The sequence below is a fragment of the Rutidosis leptorrhynchoides genome, chromosome 2 (genome assembly GCF_046630445.1).
Source record: "Rutidosis leptorrhynchoides isolate AG116_Rl617_1_P2 chromosome 2, CSIRO_AGI_Rlap_v1, whole genome shotgun sequence".
Lineage (NCBI taxonomy): Eukaryota > Viridiplantae > Streptophyta > Magnoliopsida > Asterales > Asteraceae > Rutidosis > Rutidosis leptorrhynchoides.
Window position 1 is genome coordinate 31,983,350 of NC_092334.1, and position 18,542 is coordinate 32,001,891.

The 18,542-nt window shown below is 35.4% G+C and overlaps 1 protein-coding gene across 1 annotated transcript; it reads right to left on the minus strand.

Moving 5' to 3' along the window:
* Window positions 1-4,925: 4,925 nt before the first annotated feature.
* Window positions 4,926-10,445, minus strand: LOC139890690 (uncharacterized). Its single transcript, XM_071873598.1, has 16 exons — window positions 10,133-10,445; window positions 9,501-9,628; window positions 9,241-9,312; window positions 9,049-9,162; window positions 8,850-8,918; window positions 8,713-8,769; window positions 8,525-8,578; window positions 8,082-8,144; window positions 7,909-7,971; window positions 7,334-7,498; window positions 6,751-6,906; window positions 6,476-6,556; window positions 5,970-6,031; window positions 5,764-5,878; window positions 5,308-5,385; window positions 4,926-5,218 (listed from the first exon to the last, which is right to left on the minus strand). Exons 1-14 carry the CDS (start codon window positions 10,323-10,325, stop codon window positions 5,782-5,784), a joined length of 1,374 nt encoding a protein of 457 aa, XP_071729699.1. The 5' UTR covers window positions 10,326-10,445; the 3' UTR covers window positions 4,926-5,218; window positions 5,308-5,385; window positions 5,764-5,781.
* Between the last annotated feature and the right edge of the window lie 8,097 nt (window positions 10,446-18,542).

The window sequence follows — 18,542 nt, forward strand, 5'->3', positions numbered from 1 at the left end:
ACATGAGCATTTTTATTGTGTTCATTTGAAACATGCAAATCCCTGCTTTGTAATATCATTAATTGCTAGATAAACTGAAGAGGCAAACAGAATTATTATAAATAGCGCTATTGGGAGTAACGTCCCGCACTGTTGACCTCAGGTCAATTGGTGGTATAATAATGATCTCGACAATTACATGTATTGTTACGGGGTAAAATCGTTTAGTTTTGATATTATACGCTTTTGACATACTTTTGATATACATGATATATCGTCTTTTATTATATTAAATCTTGTGATCTATTACTGAAATCATTATTTATGACAAATCTATAAACTCACTCAACCTCGTGTTAACTTTTTAAGCATGTTTATTCTCAGGTACTTAAATATTGCTTCCGCTGTATATCTACTGCTTTGATGATGATTTCTTGCCATGCTTGGAGTCTTCATGCATTACTTACCAATTCATTTAAAAGCATTTAATGCTCTAAATACAATATAATCTATTTATCTTCCGCTGCAAAACTCAATAAAACGTCTCATATAGAGTCGTTTTCATTTATACAACTGTGATTTGATATAATTAGTCACAAATACCCCATGCCCTATTTGGGGGTGTGACACAATTACTATTTTCCTTGTCATAAAAGCATATGTTACAACATTTTATTGAGACATGTATTTCGTACACATATGTAACGTAATTAATCCCGTAAAGAGAATCCATAGTTGAATAATAATAATATAATAATAATAAAGTTTGCTTTAAAATTGTGTACTTATATTTTTAATAATTATTATTAGTAATAACAAATGTCTCTTTAATTTTATTTTAAAATTTAAAATACAATTATTATATGAAGATTGTGCAATATGTTTCAAAGTTTGTACATGTGTTCATTGAATGTTTTGTAAAAGATTGTATAATTTGTTTTAAAGTTTGTACATATGGTCATGAGGATGTTTTACCATAAGGTTGTACATAATTTTTTAAATATTGTACATATGGACCATATGCACAATATGGTTATGGAGGTGTTTTATACAATGAACATGTTAATATTATTATTAAATATAATTAATTATTTTAATGACATTATCATGAAGGGTTTAAAAATTTTTTCTTTCTTTTTAAATTTTTTTTAAGCATGTATAATATTTATTTATGACATCATCATTTTATTTTAGAGATTTATATTATACTATAGATATTTATATATTTATTCATATTTATAATTATAATTTATAATTATAATTATAGTTATATATTTTCTTTATTTTATATATTAATATTAGTTTGTATTTATATTATATATTATTTTTTAAGGGATATATCTTAACAATTAATAATAAAAAAAGTATTGCAATAATTAGGAGATTTTGCAATTATCTCATATGTTATCTTATATTATTATATTAAATTTAATTAATACGGAGTATATATTTATCTAAACTTTAATATAATACTGTATTAATTTAGACATTTTCATTAATATAAACTGATATGATAGAGTTTGGTATAGAATCTTTCTATTAATATATATGATATAATATGATGATATAATTAACATATATAAACAATAACTTGAGATCATTTAACTGATGTTCTAAGGGTATAAGCTTTTATTTGTAATGTAATTAACCCTTTTTTTGTAATGGGAACTACAAATAAAGTTAATGCTTTCAGGATAAAATAAAGGGGTTTTATCATATATACCCCTCCTAAGTTTTAAAATTACATATTTAGTTATTTACCCACCTAAACATAAAAATATCATATATATCCATCTTAAATACTTAAACTCATCATACATACCCATTCTTTAAATAATTAGAATAAATAGGTATATAGTAATTTTCTTCTTCCATACCAATTTTTCGTTTTGTTCAATATTTTGTGAATGACAATTTCTTTATTTGTTATGTATATGTATACTAGGCTTTGAGCCCGTGCGTTGCACGACTTTTAAAAAATAGTGTGAAATTTAGTTTTATACAAGGCGTTGATGCAATAAAAGAGTATAAACTACTAATCAAACATTACAGTTTAAGAAATCATCTACTAATTGTTGGGTAATACATATCATACATATCACACATCTAAAGGTACAAAAACATATATACGACAAAAGGTTGCCTTTTGCAATGCACAACTTCTTAACACATACGAACCATAACCATTTTTATCATCAGATTTCAATACCACACAATCATTAAATCAACCAACCATTTTCGTTACTTGAACCAAATGCTTAAATGTTCTTATTCTAAAAAATAGTTAGATTTCTATTACCATCACTACCCCCATATACTTTTCCACAAGCTGTACATTTTCTTCTCATTGAGAGTTGAAAAGGACCTGACTTTTACATTATTATTGAGTTTAGCTGCATTGTTTTCATATTATTTTATTTAACCATCTAACTGTAGTCAACGCTTGCTTATAATTAAAACCGACATGATGTGATTTCATAACAAATAATGAAATTTAATAACAGGAACAACATTATTGTGTTTTCAGCGGGCATATGTTGTCCTTGCATATTGGGATTTTTCTTTAACCTATTCTCCGAACTACCTGTCTAACAGATATCAAAGTTAATATGGCGAACAATCATATTTACATATGCATTATGCATGAATACTAAGGGTATTAAGATTAATTCTACATCAAATAGACCATACATGTTGATATGATCGTGTATGTCTATATGGATTCCTGGAATCCTTCATTTTGTAAATTGTTTGTGTTTTAATAAAATTTGATCTTTAATAAAAAATAAAAATAGACCATATAGTATTTCTAATAAAGTATTCCTAAATTAAAAATTGTTACTTACAGAAATATGTGCATGTTAGTTAAGTAGAAAACTCAACAGCTGTATATTAATTTGGTCGTGGACTGTTGGAGTCAAAGCAGAATGAATTACCATTTAGGCTAACCTGCATCATCACATCTGGTACATTAGTCTAAACAAATAATGCATTAACATATTTTAGAATTTCATACATAAATCAAGAGAACCTGCATTTGATCAACGTTGCCATGTGTAGATAGATTTATAACTGGTGCAACTATAATCAAATCAATCTTATATATATTTGAGTATGCACTACCATAAAACAAATGTTAAACTACCAACTAATATAAATAACTTAAAACAAATGATAAACTACCAGCATACAAACAAATGAGACTTACAGTGATCAAAAGAGATCATCTGGGTTTGTTTTTTTCTGTGAATAATGAGTAATAGTGAATAGTGAATTTGACATTATTCATAGCACACAAACCACAAAGTTATATGGAGTATTAAGGATTAAGGATGAACATGAAAATCATATCCCAATACCGTAAATTTCAATATGGTTAGTTGCAAAAATACCTTAAATCACGGGAAGCAAGTTGTATTGACATTTTAATAAACTGATAGTATCAAATTATTAAATACGGGGTATTATTTATCTGTTTATTTTGTGAATAACTGTGAAAGGGACACTTGGATTTTCCAATTGTCACAATTAGTTATAATTAAGGTGCTCATATCATTTTTAAACTCTCTTTTATATAAATATATAGATATAGATTATTAGTGCAGTATATATTTGGACAACACTCACAAGCATGCATTGGCTCACTTTGACGTATTTATAATTACTCCTATCATTTACCGTAGTATAAATATTGTAATAAATTTATATATTTGACGTATTTATTCAACTTCTAGACTCGACACATATAAATTTCATGCAAACAACTAACACCGTAAAGTATAAGCAGAATAATTATAATTTATCTTAATCATATGACTTACCGTAAGACACTAATATATATGAAAAGGCGTAGGATCAATAAGTCCAGTTAGTTCATGGTTATGAAAATGAAATGGACCATAAATCCAATTAATCTCCAAACACATGCACTTATAATTGTGGGTGTATATAACTGTACCATACAACGATTAAACCGTAAGTATAGTTATATTAAATTATAAAATACAACAATTAACTTGTAACTACAATGCAAAGATCTAACCATTAGTAAATTGAACTTAAATCATACAATACATCGATTAAATTGTAACTTATAATTTATTATTAGTTAAAGTGTTGTTACATATTCAATTGGTATGGTAAAAGCAAAGATTGATATTTCAATAATTTTAAAGAATAGGTATATATGATGAATTTATGTATTTAAGATGAGTATATATGATATTATCATATTTAAGTGGGTAAATATGTGATTTTAAAGCCTAAGAGGGGTATATATGATTAAAAAAAAAAAAAACCTAAAATGAAATATTATTTATACTGTCTTTGACAAAACAAACTGTCTAAAGCAGAAATATCTTCCAACGCGAATATAACTACAGAATAAAAAACAAATACGAAACTGTAAAGCACATACGCATTTTTTGTTATATTATGCTATTTTGACACCAGACGCGAGTGAATGAATAACAAAACATGACAATCAAATCTGATAAGTGTAAAATGGTCACTAAACCCTACAAGGTAAACAACTCTAATCATGATTTTGTGCTTATTTGAAATTATAGGCTGTTGATTTCTGTGGTTAAGCTAATAAATAAAACATAAACTTATAAAGGTACGTGCGGTGGGATTGAGTATTCTTGTTGTATAAAGGTATATGCAATATTTGGATCTCCTGATATAACGTTTGAATAACAAAATTTCCAACAAAAACAACAAACTAGTATCTGCTCTGGCCCAAAACTATACATCTGACAAAATGGTTTTGTTCACGAGTGGCAAGTCAATTTTAATAACAAACCAAATCCAACTTTTACACTACAGGAACGAAAATTCAAACTAATATGCCAAATTAAATATCAAATCAATATCAGGTTAGATAATAATACAATTAACAGATATAGAAATAAAATATTAACAAGAATCAGCAGAAACTGAAGAAAGCCTGTTCATAAGAGCAATATTATTTCAGTGAAGATTATATCAAAACTCACTTAAAGTTGTAAACTTGCAACCATAACAGTGCTCAAAGCCTTGAACTTTTTCTGAAAACGGATATAGAAACCATATGCAACAAAAACCGGGGGGTATTTTACTTTTAAAAGTTTAACATAGTTACATGCACATCAAAATAACGATCGATCCAAAGAAAAGCATATACTTATAAACGGACATGTTTAAGAGGCAAAAGAGGACGTATTAATTACTACCATCATTCTTCATATCGTTTGTATTTCTGCAAAGTTTAGTGAATCGATTAGTATTAAAAATTTAGGAGTATGATACAAGTAATTTGTAATAGAGTATGATGTAACTAGAGTCCACCTTCTACAGTGAGCAGATCTTCAATTCTCACACACCGTATCAATACAGAACCTGCTGCTAGCTCTAGATCTAATCTGCCTGTTTTCAATAACAAAGACATTATTATTTTATGATGATATAACAAAATACTACGAGTAGTAGACATGGCCATTTCAGCCCATTTATCTTCTTTTGAAATATGACGGTAAATTTATAAATCAGCCTTAATATGTGAGGAAATTAAATGTTTGAGATAATAAAAAAAATATAACTTAATGATCACAAGTGACTATGAAGTTACAAAAATGATGATTATTCTTTAATAAAATCAATAATGAAACTAAATAAGTTAGATTTGATTTCAACAACATTTGTACAAGTTATATAATATAAGAAGTTTTGAGAAGCACTAGTTATATGACAACTAATAAAGTTTTATGCTTTAAACAATAGTTTTTTGAAGTTATTTAAACATACATTGGACAGTGTTCTGGACTATGTTGCTGTAGTTGACTTTTCTGGGACTCTCCGTTTTGCCCTACGGCGTGAATGGTTTGTATGGGAACTACGGGTACGCCTTCTTGACTTTTTACTGCAAAATCAATGAACCATATTTACACACAACATTCAAGAAATACATCAATTAAACAAATTGAGGTTATCTTAAAAGAAATCAAATAAACCTGAATAAACTTGACACCCTACTAAGTACAACCATCACAGGGAAAACCATAAAAGCAGAGGCCTATAGACGTTCAATGATGATCTCATCAGTCATACAGCAATATAAACTATTTAAAAAATTAAGGTGATAAAATGGCGGGCAGGGTAATGGATCAAACAAAAATTTAATTCGCATAACTTCAAAAAATTTATGTTTTCAAAAAATTAATCAGCGTATTAGATCTGATTACAAAGATTCATATTATATCCATATTAATATTAAAAAAAATATATGGAATAAAATGTTTTGGGATGTTCCAAGCATTGAAAATGCACTTATAAAAAGGCCTTCCAACACTTTTGACCCATTTCATTTTAAGCTGAGCTTTTTCTGTTCCCGTTTGACCGATTAAAAATCAATTATAAACTGAGCTGATCCAGTCATCATTACCTAGGTCAAAACTGCCACCTCCAAGTTAGATACTACATATTAAGCGGATAAAAGAGTATAGTAAAAGGCACATACCATAAACCACTCTAGCTCGTAACTTGCAAACGGGCGCGTAAACTCATTGCTATTCAGCATAGCATGAATGTTAGCACGGGCCTTCAAAAATAACAGCAAAATCAGCCACTCACCAAATATTGTGCAACAGAATAAGCTAAAAGTTTCTTGCTATCACGTCTCTAGATACATCAGAAATCACGAGAAACGGGAGAATAATGAACTAGACATAACAAAAAGTAAGAAAAAAAAAACACACATGAGAGTTTTTAAAATAGAGATTTAGACAATTGTACCTGGCGATGGTTTTTTAGGATCGTCTTAGAAACCCGTCTGTAACCACGGAGTACTTTCTTGGTGTAAGGCTTCAAGAAAATGTGTGCTTTATTAATATGTGGTTTCAGTGTCTTTGTAAGCTGATTAGTATAGGGCTTTGTGAACTTGTTAGCTTCCTGTAAACATATAGCACAAGTTTAATAACATGTATTACAGTAAAATATTTAGGTCTCTCAGGTTGGGTAATGGGTCAAAACAGAATCAGATCAGGCTGTGTTTGACATGCATACACTTCTTCTTGAGCCAACTTTTTATTATTATACTTATTAACTTATTAATTAATATAATATTAATAATATTAATAATAATAATGAGCTAATAAATACTTCAATAATCATTATTTTCCCAGCAGCAACATTAGAATCTATCCCACGATATTATATACACACCACAGATATATACATATTTCCACCGTGGGACTTGAGCCAACAATGTATTAGTTGGAGAGTTCCTTGCATACTGCTAGGCTGGTAAGCCCTCTTATTCAATAAATACTTCAATAGATATATAAACAGTAATTTAATGATTTGCATAGAACCAGACCTTAATGTATGGATCCAGAACATGTTGTATCTTGATAACATGAGGCATTAAAGCTTTTTTAGATTCATGGTAAAATTCGACTGTATTGGCAGTAAGGACTTGCATGTTTGGTTCCGTATTTGTCACAAATGTAAGCCATTGTTCCTTGACGGTGGGGATCCACTTCTGCAGATATAAAAAATAAGAGATAAAACTAAATAGAAAGATCAAACAAGAAAACTAAACTATAATGATAAGCAAAGAAGAAAAACTCATATAGTCCTGGGAATTTCGACCCATTTACTTACAAATGGGTTGTTTCATGTGACGTTTTACTTGAATTTATTGGAAAGCAGATTATATTTTATCTCTAGTAGGTGGAATGAGTAAAAAACAAAAGAATGGTACAAATCTGCTTATAAGAAAACGGGTCAAATATGTCAAAACTTGCTAAACCTCCTATCTTAACTTATTCAGAAAGGTAAATTATTTTTTAATGAAAAGAAAAACTCTTGTAATCATATGTGACACACTAATTAGTCATAAACTATCAGAATTTTTAGAACAAGTGTTGCGGTTCAAAGGAACCAACTTACTGTCTGTAGCTCATCAATGTAGAGTCGTCCCCAGTTTTGAACTTGAACGTTTGTTTCCAGTGCCTAGAAATGATTCAAGTATATAAATTAATACAAGACAGATTTGCTAATATAATTAGCTAATCCTAACAGCAAGTGATTTACTGCAATCTTTAAATCCATGTGTCTACGACCTTTTGAACGGCTGCATCCAGAGCTGGTCTTCCATAAACATTCCAATTGTTTACCATGAAGGTCTACACATTAAGAAATAGATACAGAAAAAAATGAAATATCAGTAAACCCAATTAACAGATTGCAAACCGATTTCGACCCATTTACGTGTAAAATGGGTGATTCGGGTTATGCCACGTAAACTCAAAAAGACTATCTAAAACAAATCAGGCCAGATGGGTCAAACGGGTAAAATTGATAGTATGTATATTTTCATTCCATGCAACCTACCGACTCGCTTTATTCAAGAGATTAGATCATTATTGAAATAGCATAATTCTTAAAATCGTATCTTAGAGATAGTATGTTTATATAAAATTGAACAATCGGGTCAAGCCAACTCACCTGAACCCAAACATTACCAGTCTAAAGATAATTACCATAGTTAGAAAAATGATAATACCTGACACTGAAATAGATGAACTGCTAGCCAAGGTGGTAGCCATGAATTATGAACCTAATACACAAATAGCTTGCATATAATGTTACATAGCAATAGTAAATAGTAAATATGACAACACAAATAACTGAATCAAATTAAAACGCAGATAATAGAGAACATCTATAAACCAAGTTGTAACAACAGCATACCTCTTCCAGTTCTTTAGAGTGCTGAGCAGCTTTCAATTGAACTCTAATTCTTTCTTCCTGAAGAAACATTATCATTATTGCAATTGGCTGAATAAAATGGACATTTTGAATACTAAAAACCCAACATTTCAACGAACCTCGACTGTCCGTAAAGCGTCTTCTGTATTACGAATTCTAATCTTTTGTTCTTCATTTATCCTTTGTAGCTGGAAAAAGAGAAAATAAAAAGATATAAAGATAGCAGAACAATAGATGGTGCAACATATAATACAACATCTATGAGAAATAAGTACCACATAAGTTGTACAAAATGATTAATTCACGATTGATGATTACCTTTTCAAGTTTCAAATTCAATTCTGCAATTTTAGTCTCAGCGGTGTTTATTCGAGTTTCAAGTGCATCCTTTTTAGCCTTTTGCATTGCTATTTCATCTTTCAGATTTTCAACCTATCAAAAAAACACTTTGTTAGAGATATTCATCCATGATAATATACTTTTATTTGTCTAAGATATTACGAACATCACCTGCTTTACAAGTTCACCGAACCGCTCAAGAACCTCACCCTCTTGCTCCTTAACATCAGAAGATTCTTTTTCCTGTCAAACAAAATCTAAAAACCATGTCTAGTGACATCGACCTAATCAAGAAACTAAACATAACCTCAACAAAGGTGACCCATTTTCTATCGTATATCAACTAAATACATAAACATTGTTAACTGATTTACTCAGATTTCAATAAATAACTAACAGTAATCAGTAACTATATGTAAGCAAATGCTGACCTGGAGAGACTGAATTTCACTATGCAAGGAAGACAAACTCTTCGATTTCTCTAAAACAATCGTCTCCAATTGTTTAATTCTTTCGTCCTTGGAGCTAATGTCACGGCTCCTCTCATCGATGCTGGACTCTAAGAACATTTGGTTACAAAACTAAGATGAGTCCTCATACAGTAGTAAAAATTCACGATATGTCACTAATCGACAAGGCTTTTAACACCATTCACTTCTCTTATCATCATAATCACAAAAACTTAGCACAGTTTAATAAATTCTATAATTTCCTGCTCTGTTAAACAATCATTCCAAGAACAATCTTTCACAGAACTAATAGGCAAAATAACAGTAATACAACACAATCTAACTTGTTCAAACTTTAAACAGGCATATTCATGATATTCTTAAAAGGGTTCATTGCACCAAAATGTGATAAAAGTTTCACTAAGTTATAGTTGCATCTAACAAACTATTTCTTTTATATTTTAATATAACAAACTTTAAAGCATAAACCCTAGAGTCCATACAATCACATACTGTAACAAATACATCACACAATATGAAATCGATCATAAAGCGTACAAATTTCGCAGCTGATTTTACAACAGAATAAAATAAAATATAAGTGAAAAAAATACCTAAATTGAGAATGTAGGATAAGAGATGTTGGTGTTTGATTTTGAGAATTGAATCATCATTATCACTATTATCAGTGCGTTCGTAATGATCGTCGTAATTTGTTAGGGTTTCTTCTGAAGATACAACATTGAGAAACAGAACCAGTAGTGTGACGACGATGCAGATTAAGAGACGTCGTTTTGGTGCCGCCATTGGAGTCAAAAGCGAGCTCGCAAAAAGGTCGTTTCCCCCAATTTTATACTCCGTCGTAGTAGAGTATCCGGTAATGGAGAAGAAAGCGGAAGCCTAGATTAGGGGGGGCGTTTAGCTTATTTTCTAACCTTTAAGTTTACTCTGTAATTTATAATTAAGTGCTCGTTTATTTGCTGTATAGCTTTTGTGTTGTTTCGAAACTAAATGGGTCCGGTTATTTTGGAAACCTATCTATGTTCGGTGGCCTAGAGTTCGTGATTCTGATTGTCGAAGGTTTGCCGAGTCCAACAAGCGTAGCTACTTCAATCTTTCCTCAAATCCGTTGTTTAGATCCCGTTCGGAAAGATGTGTTCTTCTGGTGGACATGGTACAATTTGAAGAATCGAAGTTGAGAACTTTTCTGGTAAGTCATAATGTGCTTGTTTCTTCGGTTTCTAAATTTGGTACTTATGGCTGTGTTGTAGATTGCTTGGATGATGTGAGCTTGACTAGATTACTGGCATCTTCACCTGATTGTGATTTTGTTGTTTTAACTTCTCTTGCGGCTAAATCGTCTAGTTTTTTTAGATTTGTTTGGATTGAAATACGAGGGGTCCTGTTGGATTTTATCTCTGAAGTGAACGCTTCCACTATAGCCAAGCACTTTGGTGATGTTGCTTTTGTGGCAAAAACCTCGAATAGTTTTGAATGCAATGGGTCTATGTTTATTTTTATTGAAACAAGGGCGGTTAAACATATCCATGAATTGATTGACGTAGCATTAGTTGACTCATGAACTTGTTCGAATCCAAATGTGTGGGTTAATGAGGTTAATGATCCCGTGGTTCTTAATCGAGTATTGTATAATGGTTTCGATGCGGATTGGGTGAAGACTTTGAATAGTGTAGTATCGGCTAGTGAGGAGGATTGTGTCGGGGTTCGTGATAAGGAGTTTGGGCATTGTGTGGATGATATAGGGGATAAAATCGAGAAGGGTGGAGCTGACTTAGATTTAGGCTATAAAGATGTTAACTTTGGGTCTGGTACAGCAGGAGAAAAACCTGTTTATGCTACTGATCCGGTCATTGTTTCTGAGGGTACGTCCACTTTTGCTGCTGCTGCTGCTGATGTGGGTTTGAGTGGGCTGTTTCCTGATGTTGCGGGGTCGGGTGTAGCATTGTCTGTTGGGGCAGGGTACGACAAGTTGGATGGTTTGGCTACCGGGTCAGGTTTTGAACAGGGAAGAGGGCATCAAATGGCTGTTCAAAATACAGGGGAAACGTGTGGTGTCAAACCGGGTCTTTATAATCTTCATTATACGGGTATTGATAGGGGGCTTGGAAGTCAAGGTTTCGTTAATAAAAAAAGGGAACTTAATGAGCTCGTGAAGTTTGCTTAGGAGTTGGATGCTTCTCAATCGAAGGGTACTTCTCGTGAGCCCGGGTTAAAGATTCATGGTGCAAAAGGTAAGGCAAAGGATAAGGTTAAAAAGAAGAATGCTCGGGTTAATTCGTTTGGTTTACAGGATTGTATAGATGATGAAAAAGTGGGGAATGCGATTCAATCGTCTTTCAAATATGCTCAGCAAAAAGGGATTTGTAAGTGGTCGCGTGTGGGCGTGGGGTCGGGATGTTCGTCGTTAGGTCAAGGGGGATTTTTCGATGAGTTCAGAAGTGGCGGTTCGAATCCCCTTTGGTCAAGTCCTACCAAGGATGACGGGAACGGAAATGGTGAGCTCTTTTCGTTCAAGGCTAGTGCGGGCAACGGCGTCAACAACAATAACATCGAGGATGAGGTCATTCCATCTTCTTCAAAAAATTGTGGTAAGGAAGGTGATTTCGGTTAGAGAGGTCGGCCTTGTTAGTTAGTAGGGGTCTTTGCCGTTATGTAGTCTGTATTTTCGGTTTTTTCCTTTTCAATTTATTTGTAGGGTGGTTTTTAGTTTCGTGGCGAGGTTCGGGGTTAGTTAGCTATAGTTTTGTGCCGGTTATGTTGGTAGGTTAGTTTTCTGTCCTCGAGCCATGTCCGTATTTTTTTCTTTTTTGTTGTATCATGTTATTTCTCTGTCTCTTCCCCAGAGAAAGTTTTTTGTTATAAAGTTTTCGTTTTTTGCCACACAAAAAAAAAGAAGCTGTTGTGTTGTTTTAAGAGTATTCAATTCAATTATTCATTTATTTACCGTGGTTTTATGACTAAGAAAAGAACAATAAAAGTCGGCACAACCAATTAGGGTTGGCCAGACCCTGACTTGGTCACCAAGTAAACTCCAGGCTTGTTTTTATTGGGCTTAAATACCGAAGCCTACACCTCAACAATCTCCCACTTGGAGGCTTCGAATAACATCGATCTGCACTCTTGTACTTCTGCAATGCAAGACTCAGCTCATCTCTTCTCTCTCTAGTTCCTGCCTTCTCTTCAATGTTCCTGAAGGCTAGTTGAAGCTATGCACAGCTTCAACTTATCCAGCGTTACTGGTTTGGTGAACATATATGCTGGATTCTTTGAACCTGGAATGCTCTCCAGATTAAATGTTCCCTTGCTTATCCGTTCTCTGATAAAGTGATACTTCATGCCAATGTGCTTCGTCTTAGCATGATAGACTGGATTCTTTGCTAACTTGATTGCGCTCTCATTATCACAATATAAGACAAATTCTGTCTGTTTGCTGCCCAGTTCTTTCATGAATGTCTTCAACCACACTAGTTCTTTACTGGCTTCAGTCAAGGCCATGTATTATGCTCATTACTTACTCAAACCTATGATTTCACCAACGTTTTCGTTGACAGATTTCTATGTTTTTCTCAGGTCCTTGAACATTTGTGTGATACATGCTTCCGCTCATTACTTTTGATACTTGCTTGGATGTCGAGTAAACATGCATGCGTGGAGCGTCTTTTGGCTACTTTCATTTGTGTCGCATATGTTTAAATTGTACTTTAAACTTTGTTATGTAACTAGTTGTCGAACTACCTTGTAAACTTTGAAACATCTTTACTTTTGAAATGAATGCGAATACTTTTGGTAAAACGTTGTTTTAAAGACTTATGACCACGTAACGGGACCTAAGTAGACGGCGCCGTCAATGACGATTTTGTCGGATCGCTACAGATGGTATCAGAGCGTTGGTTGTAGGGATTTAGAGTTCATTGGTGTCAACCCCGAGTCATAGGGTACATTAGTGAGTCTAGACTACAACCGGCATATAGACTTGAAGTAGGAATTACTTGACTACTTGTGCATTATACTCGAACGTTTCTACTTATATCTACTCTTGTTTCATCTTAACCTCGCGTTGTTTAATTTGATTGACGCGCCACCTTGACTATATGAAATGATGTCGAATGCACATATGAATCAGGGTAATATAATTTCCGGGATTATATTACGGTGACTCATATGAACGTTCCGATATTGTGGCATAAAGAATTTAAGGCGAGTCAAGGAAAATTTTTTTTTCTCTATCCTTATTCCATATCATGATTAGTATTATTGAAAATACTAATCAACGGTATTCTTGTGTTTTGAAGGAACAATGCCTCCTCGTCGTGTGCTACGCCATGAGACTCCCGAACAAGCTCTACAACGAATGATAGCCACCACCGTGGAAGCGGCCATGGCCGATCACTCCTCCAACAATAACAACAACCACAACAACAACAATCAAGGGGCCGGTAACTCAAGCGAAGGGTGCTCCTACAAAGCCTTCATGGGGTGTAAACCTCACACTTTTGATGGAACCGGGGGACCGGTTGTACTCACTCGATGGTTCGAACAAACGGAAGCCGTTTTTAGCATAAGCGGTTGTCGAGACCAAGATAAGGTCAAATATTCCACTCACACTTTCGCCGGTGTCGCCCTCACATGGTGGAACACCTATGTACAATCGGTGGGTACCGATGAAGCTCACGCCCTCTCTTGGGCCGACTTGAGGGAAAAGATGATTGTCGAATATTTCTCTCGTGAAGAAACCCGAAGGCTCGAACAAGAGCTAAGAACTTTAAAGGCGGTCGGAAATGATCTCAAGGCTTATAATCAACGATTTTCCGAACTAGCCTTGATGTGCCCAAATCTTGTGAACCCCGAAGCTTTAAGGGTTGAACTTTACATGGATGGTCTTCCAAAGAGCATCAAACACGGAGTAATGTCATCCAAACCCACTAATCATCAAGAACTTTGAACATGGCCCGCAAATTGATAGAAACGGTGGACGAAATTGTAGTGCCGGCACCTAAAGCCGAGGATAAGTCGGGTAACAATAAAAGAAAGTGGGAAGCCCCCCAATCAAGCAACAACAACTTTGCTAAGAAGCCTTACACCTCCGACGGCAAGAAGGGTTATGCCGGGAACCTACCTCTTTGCAACAAATGCAACAAACATCACTTTGGTGAATGTGGCAAGTTAATTTGCCACCAGTGCCAAGGAGTTGGTCATAAGGCCAATGAGTGTAAAAGTGTTGCCCCCATCGCTCGAAAGGGGCCCAATGCACTAAAAACGGGCACTTGTTATGAATGTGGCCAAACGGGCCATTATAGAAATGCATGCCCGAAGAGGAAAGATAACCCCAATACGCACGACCGAGCTTTCAACATCAACACCGAGGAATCCCTAGATGACAATGAATTAGTCACGGGTACGTTTCTTCTCAACAACACTTATGTTACTTGTTTATTCGATTCGGGTGCCGATAAATGCTTTGTATCCGAGACTTTGATTCATTCTTTTAGCACTCCACCACTCCCACTAGATACCACTTATACCATTGAAATGGCCAACGGGAAACTATTGAGTGCCGACACATATTACCGGGGGTGCACATTAAACATTTTGGGTAATGAATTTGAAATTGACTTGATACCCATGGAACTAGGAAGCTTCGATGTAATAATCGGTATGAATTGGCTAGCCAAAACGAAATCTCACATCCTTTGTGATCTTAACGCAATCCGAATTCCTATCGAGAATGGTGAACCTTTGATTGTTTATGGCGATAAGAGTTGCACCGGACTCAACCTCATTTCGTGCCTTAAAGTTAGAAAACTACTCCGTAAGGGTTGTTTTGCGATCCTTGATCACGTTAAGAAAGTCGAGTCCGATGAGAAGCACATCGATGATGTGCCAATTGTTAGTGATTATTCCGATGTATTTCCCGATGAATTGCCGGGTCTTCCACCTCATCGACCGGTAGAATTCCAAATCGATCTTATTCTGGGAGCCGCACCCGTAGCTCGTGCACCATATAGACTTGCTCCATCCGAAATGCAAGAATTGCAAAGTCAAATCCAAGAACTACTTGACCGTGGTTTTATCCAACCTAGCCATTCACCATGGGGCGCTCCGATTTTGTTTGTTAAAAAGAAATACGGATCCCTACGAATGTGCATTGATTATCGTGAACTAAACAAATTGACGGTTAAGAACCGATATCCTCTTCCTCGCATCGATGACCTCTTTGATCAACTACAAGGGTCTTGTGTATATTCAAAAATCGATCTCCGCTCGGGCTATCATCAATTAAGGGTTAAGGGGGAAGATGTCTCCAAAACCGCTTTCCGAACTCGTTATGGTAGTTATGAATTCCTTGTCATGCCATTTGGTCTCACTATTGCACCGGCAGTGTTCATGGATCTTATGAACCGCGTGTGCAAACCGTATCTTGACAAATTCGTTATCGTGTTCATCGATGATATTTTGGTTTATTCTAAAAGCGAAGAAGAACACGAGGAACACCTCCGACTGGTGCTTGAACTTTTAAGACAGGAACGACTCTATGCCAAATTCTCCAAGTGTGAATTTTGGTTAAAGGAAGTTCAATTTCTTGGTCATGTTGTAAGTGACCAAGGTATTAAAGTCGATCCAACGAAAATCGAAGCCATTAGTAAATGGGAGACTCCTACTACTCCTACTCACATTCGTCAATTCTTGGGTCTCGCCGGATACTACCGTAGATTCATCAAGGATTTCTCCTTGGTTGCTCGTCCTCTAACCGCTTTAACTCACAAGGGAAAGAAATTCAATTGGGCGATCGAACAAGAATCCGCATTTCAAATCTTGAAAACAAAGCTAACCACCGCTCCTATCTTGTCACTTTCCAAAGGCAATGACGATTTTGTTGTGTATTGCGACGCCTCGAAACATGGTTTTGGGTGTGTGTTGATGCAACGAACGAAAGTCATTTCTTATGCTTCTCGACAACTCAAAATTCATGAACGAAACTACACGACACATGATCTCGAACTCGGAGCCGTTGTCTTTGCACTTAAAATGTGGAGACACTATCTTTATGGAACCAAGAGTACTATCTTTACCGATCACAATAGTCTCCAACACATCTTCGACCAAAAGCAACTAAACATGAGACAACGAAGGTGGATTGAAACCTTAAACGATTACGATTGCGAGCTTCGTTACCATCCCGGGAAGGCAAATGTAGTAGCCGATGCCTTAAGTCGAAAAGAAAGAGCGGTGCCTCTTCGTATCCGAGCCTTAAACATCACCATCCACACCAACCTTAATAGTCAAATTCGGGTAGCCCAAGATGAGGCTCTCAAGGATGAAAACCTTTCACACGAGCTCTTGAACATTCTCGTCTCTCGATTTGAAATTAGGGAGACCGGACTTCGATATTACGCCGGAAGGATTTGGGTGCCTAGATATGGGGACCTACGAAGCCTTATTTTAGATGAAGCCCATAAGTCACGATACTCGATTCACCCCGGTGCCAATAAGATGTACCATGACCTTAAACAACAATATTGGTGGCCGAACATCAAAAGGGACGTAGCTACTTATGTTTCCAAGTGTTTGACCTGTTCCAAAGTCAAAGCCGAACACCAAAGACCGTCCGGACTACTTCAACAACCCGAGATCCCGCAATGGAAGTGGGAAAGGATAACGATGGATTTTGTCACCAAACTACCAAAAACGACGGGCGGTTATGATACCATTTGGGTTATTGTTGACCGTCTCACCAAATCCGCACACTTTCTCGCCATGAAGGAGACCGACAAAATGGAGAAACTTGCACAACTTTACATCAAGGAAATTGTAGCCCGATACGGTGTACCTTTATCGATCATCTCCGACCGAGATGGCCGTTTTGTTTCTAGGTTTTGGCGTACCTTGCAAGAAGCGTTGGGAACGCGTTTAGACATGAGCATCGCATATCATCCCCAAACCGATGGGCAAAGCGAACGTACCATTCAAACCTTGGAGGACATGTTACGAGCTTGCGTGGTTGATTTTGGAAAAGCTTGGGACAAGCACTTACCTCTCGCCGAGTTCTCTTACAACAATAGTTATCACGCGAGTATTAAAGCCGCACCTTTTGAAGCGCTATATGGCCGAAAATGTCGTTCACCGCTTTGTTGGGCCGAGGTAGGCGACGTGCAAATCACCGGACCCAAACTCATTCACGAAACCACCGAGAAGATCGTACAAATCCGAGATAGGCTTCAGACGGCCCGGAGTCGTCAAAAGAGCTATACCGACAAACGACGCAACGATCTCGAATTTCAAGTCGGCGACCGAGTAATGTTAAAAGTAGCACCTTGGAAAGGTGTAATTCGTTTTGGAAAACGGGGGAAATTAAATCCGCGGTATATTGGTCCTTTCGAAATCTTGGAGCGTATTGGAACCGTTGCTTATCGTTTAGATCTTCCGCCTCAATTGAACTCCGTTCATCCTACTTTCCATATATCTAACTTGAAAAAGTGTCTTGCCGAACCCGATATCGTCATTCCTCTCGAGGAACTTACTATTGATGACAAACTTCATTTTGTGTAGGAACCGGTTAAAATTGTGGACACCTCCGTCAAGACATTGAAACAAAGCCGAATTCCGATTGTTAAAGTCCGTTGGAACGCCAAAAGGGGACCCGAGTTTACTTAGGAAAGGCAAGATCAAATGCAAAGGAAATACCCTCACTTATTCCCGGTTCCGGAAACGCAAGATTTCGAGGAAGAAACAACGACTACTACGTCTACTTAAATTTCGGGACGAAATTTCTTTTAAGGAGTAGGTAATGTAACATCCCGCCTTCTTCCGTTTACTTTTCCATTTAATTATTTAAAGTCCGTTATATGACTATAACATCTCCCGTTAATACGCGTTTTAAATTATCTCGTTTAGGTAATTCACGCACCCGAACGAAAGTTGAGGGACTAAACTTGACAAGGGATCAAACCATTGACTAGGTCAAAGGGTCAAACCCCTTTCATCTATTCATTTTCATTCTCATCT

Bases quoted from the DNA above. Each gene is read 5' to 3' on its own strand.
- LOC139890690 (XM_071873598.1), bottom strand. From the start codon at position 10,325: ATGGCGGCACCAAAACGACGTCTCTTAATCTGCATCGTCGTCACACTA. The intron at 9,629-10,132 runs GTATTTTTTTCA...AAATGTTCTTAG, and splicing joins ATCCTACATTCTCAATTTAG to AGTCCAGCATCGATGAGAGG. The intron at 7,972-8,081 runs GTCGTAGACACA...AATCATTTCTAG, and splicing joins TGGATGCAGCCGTTCAAAAG to GCACTGGAAACAAACGTTCA.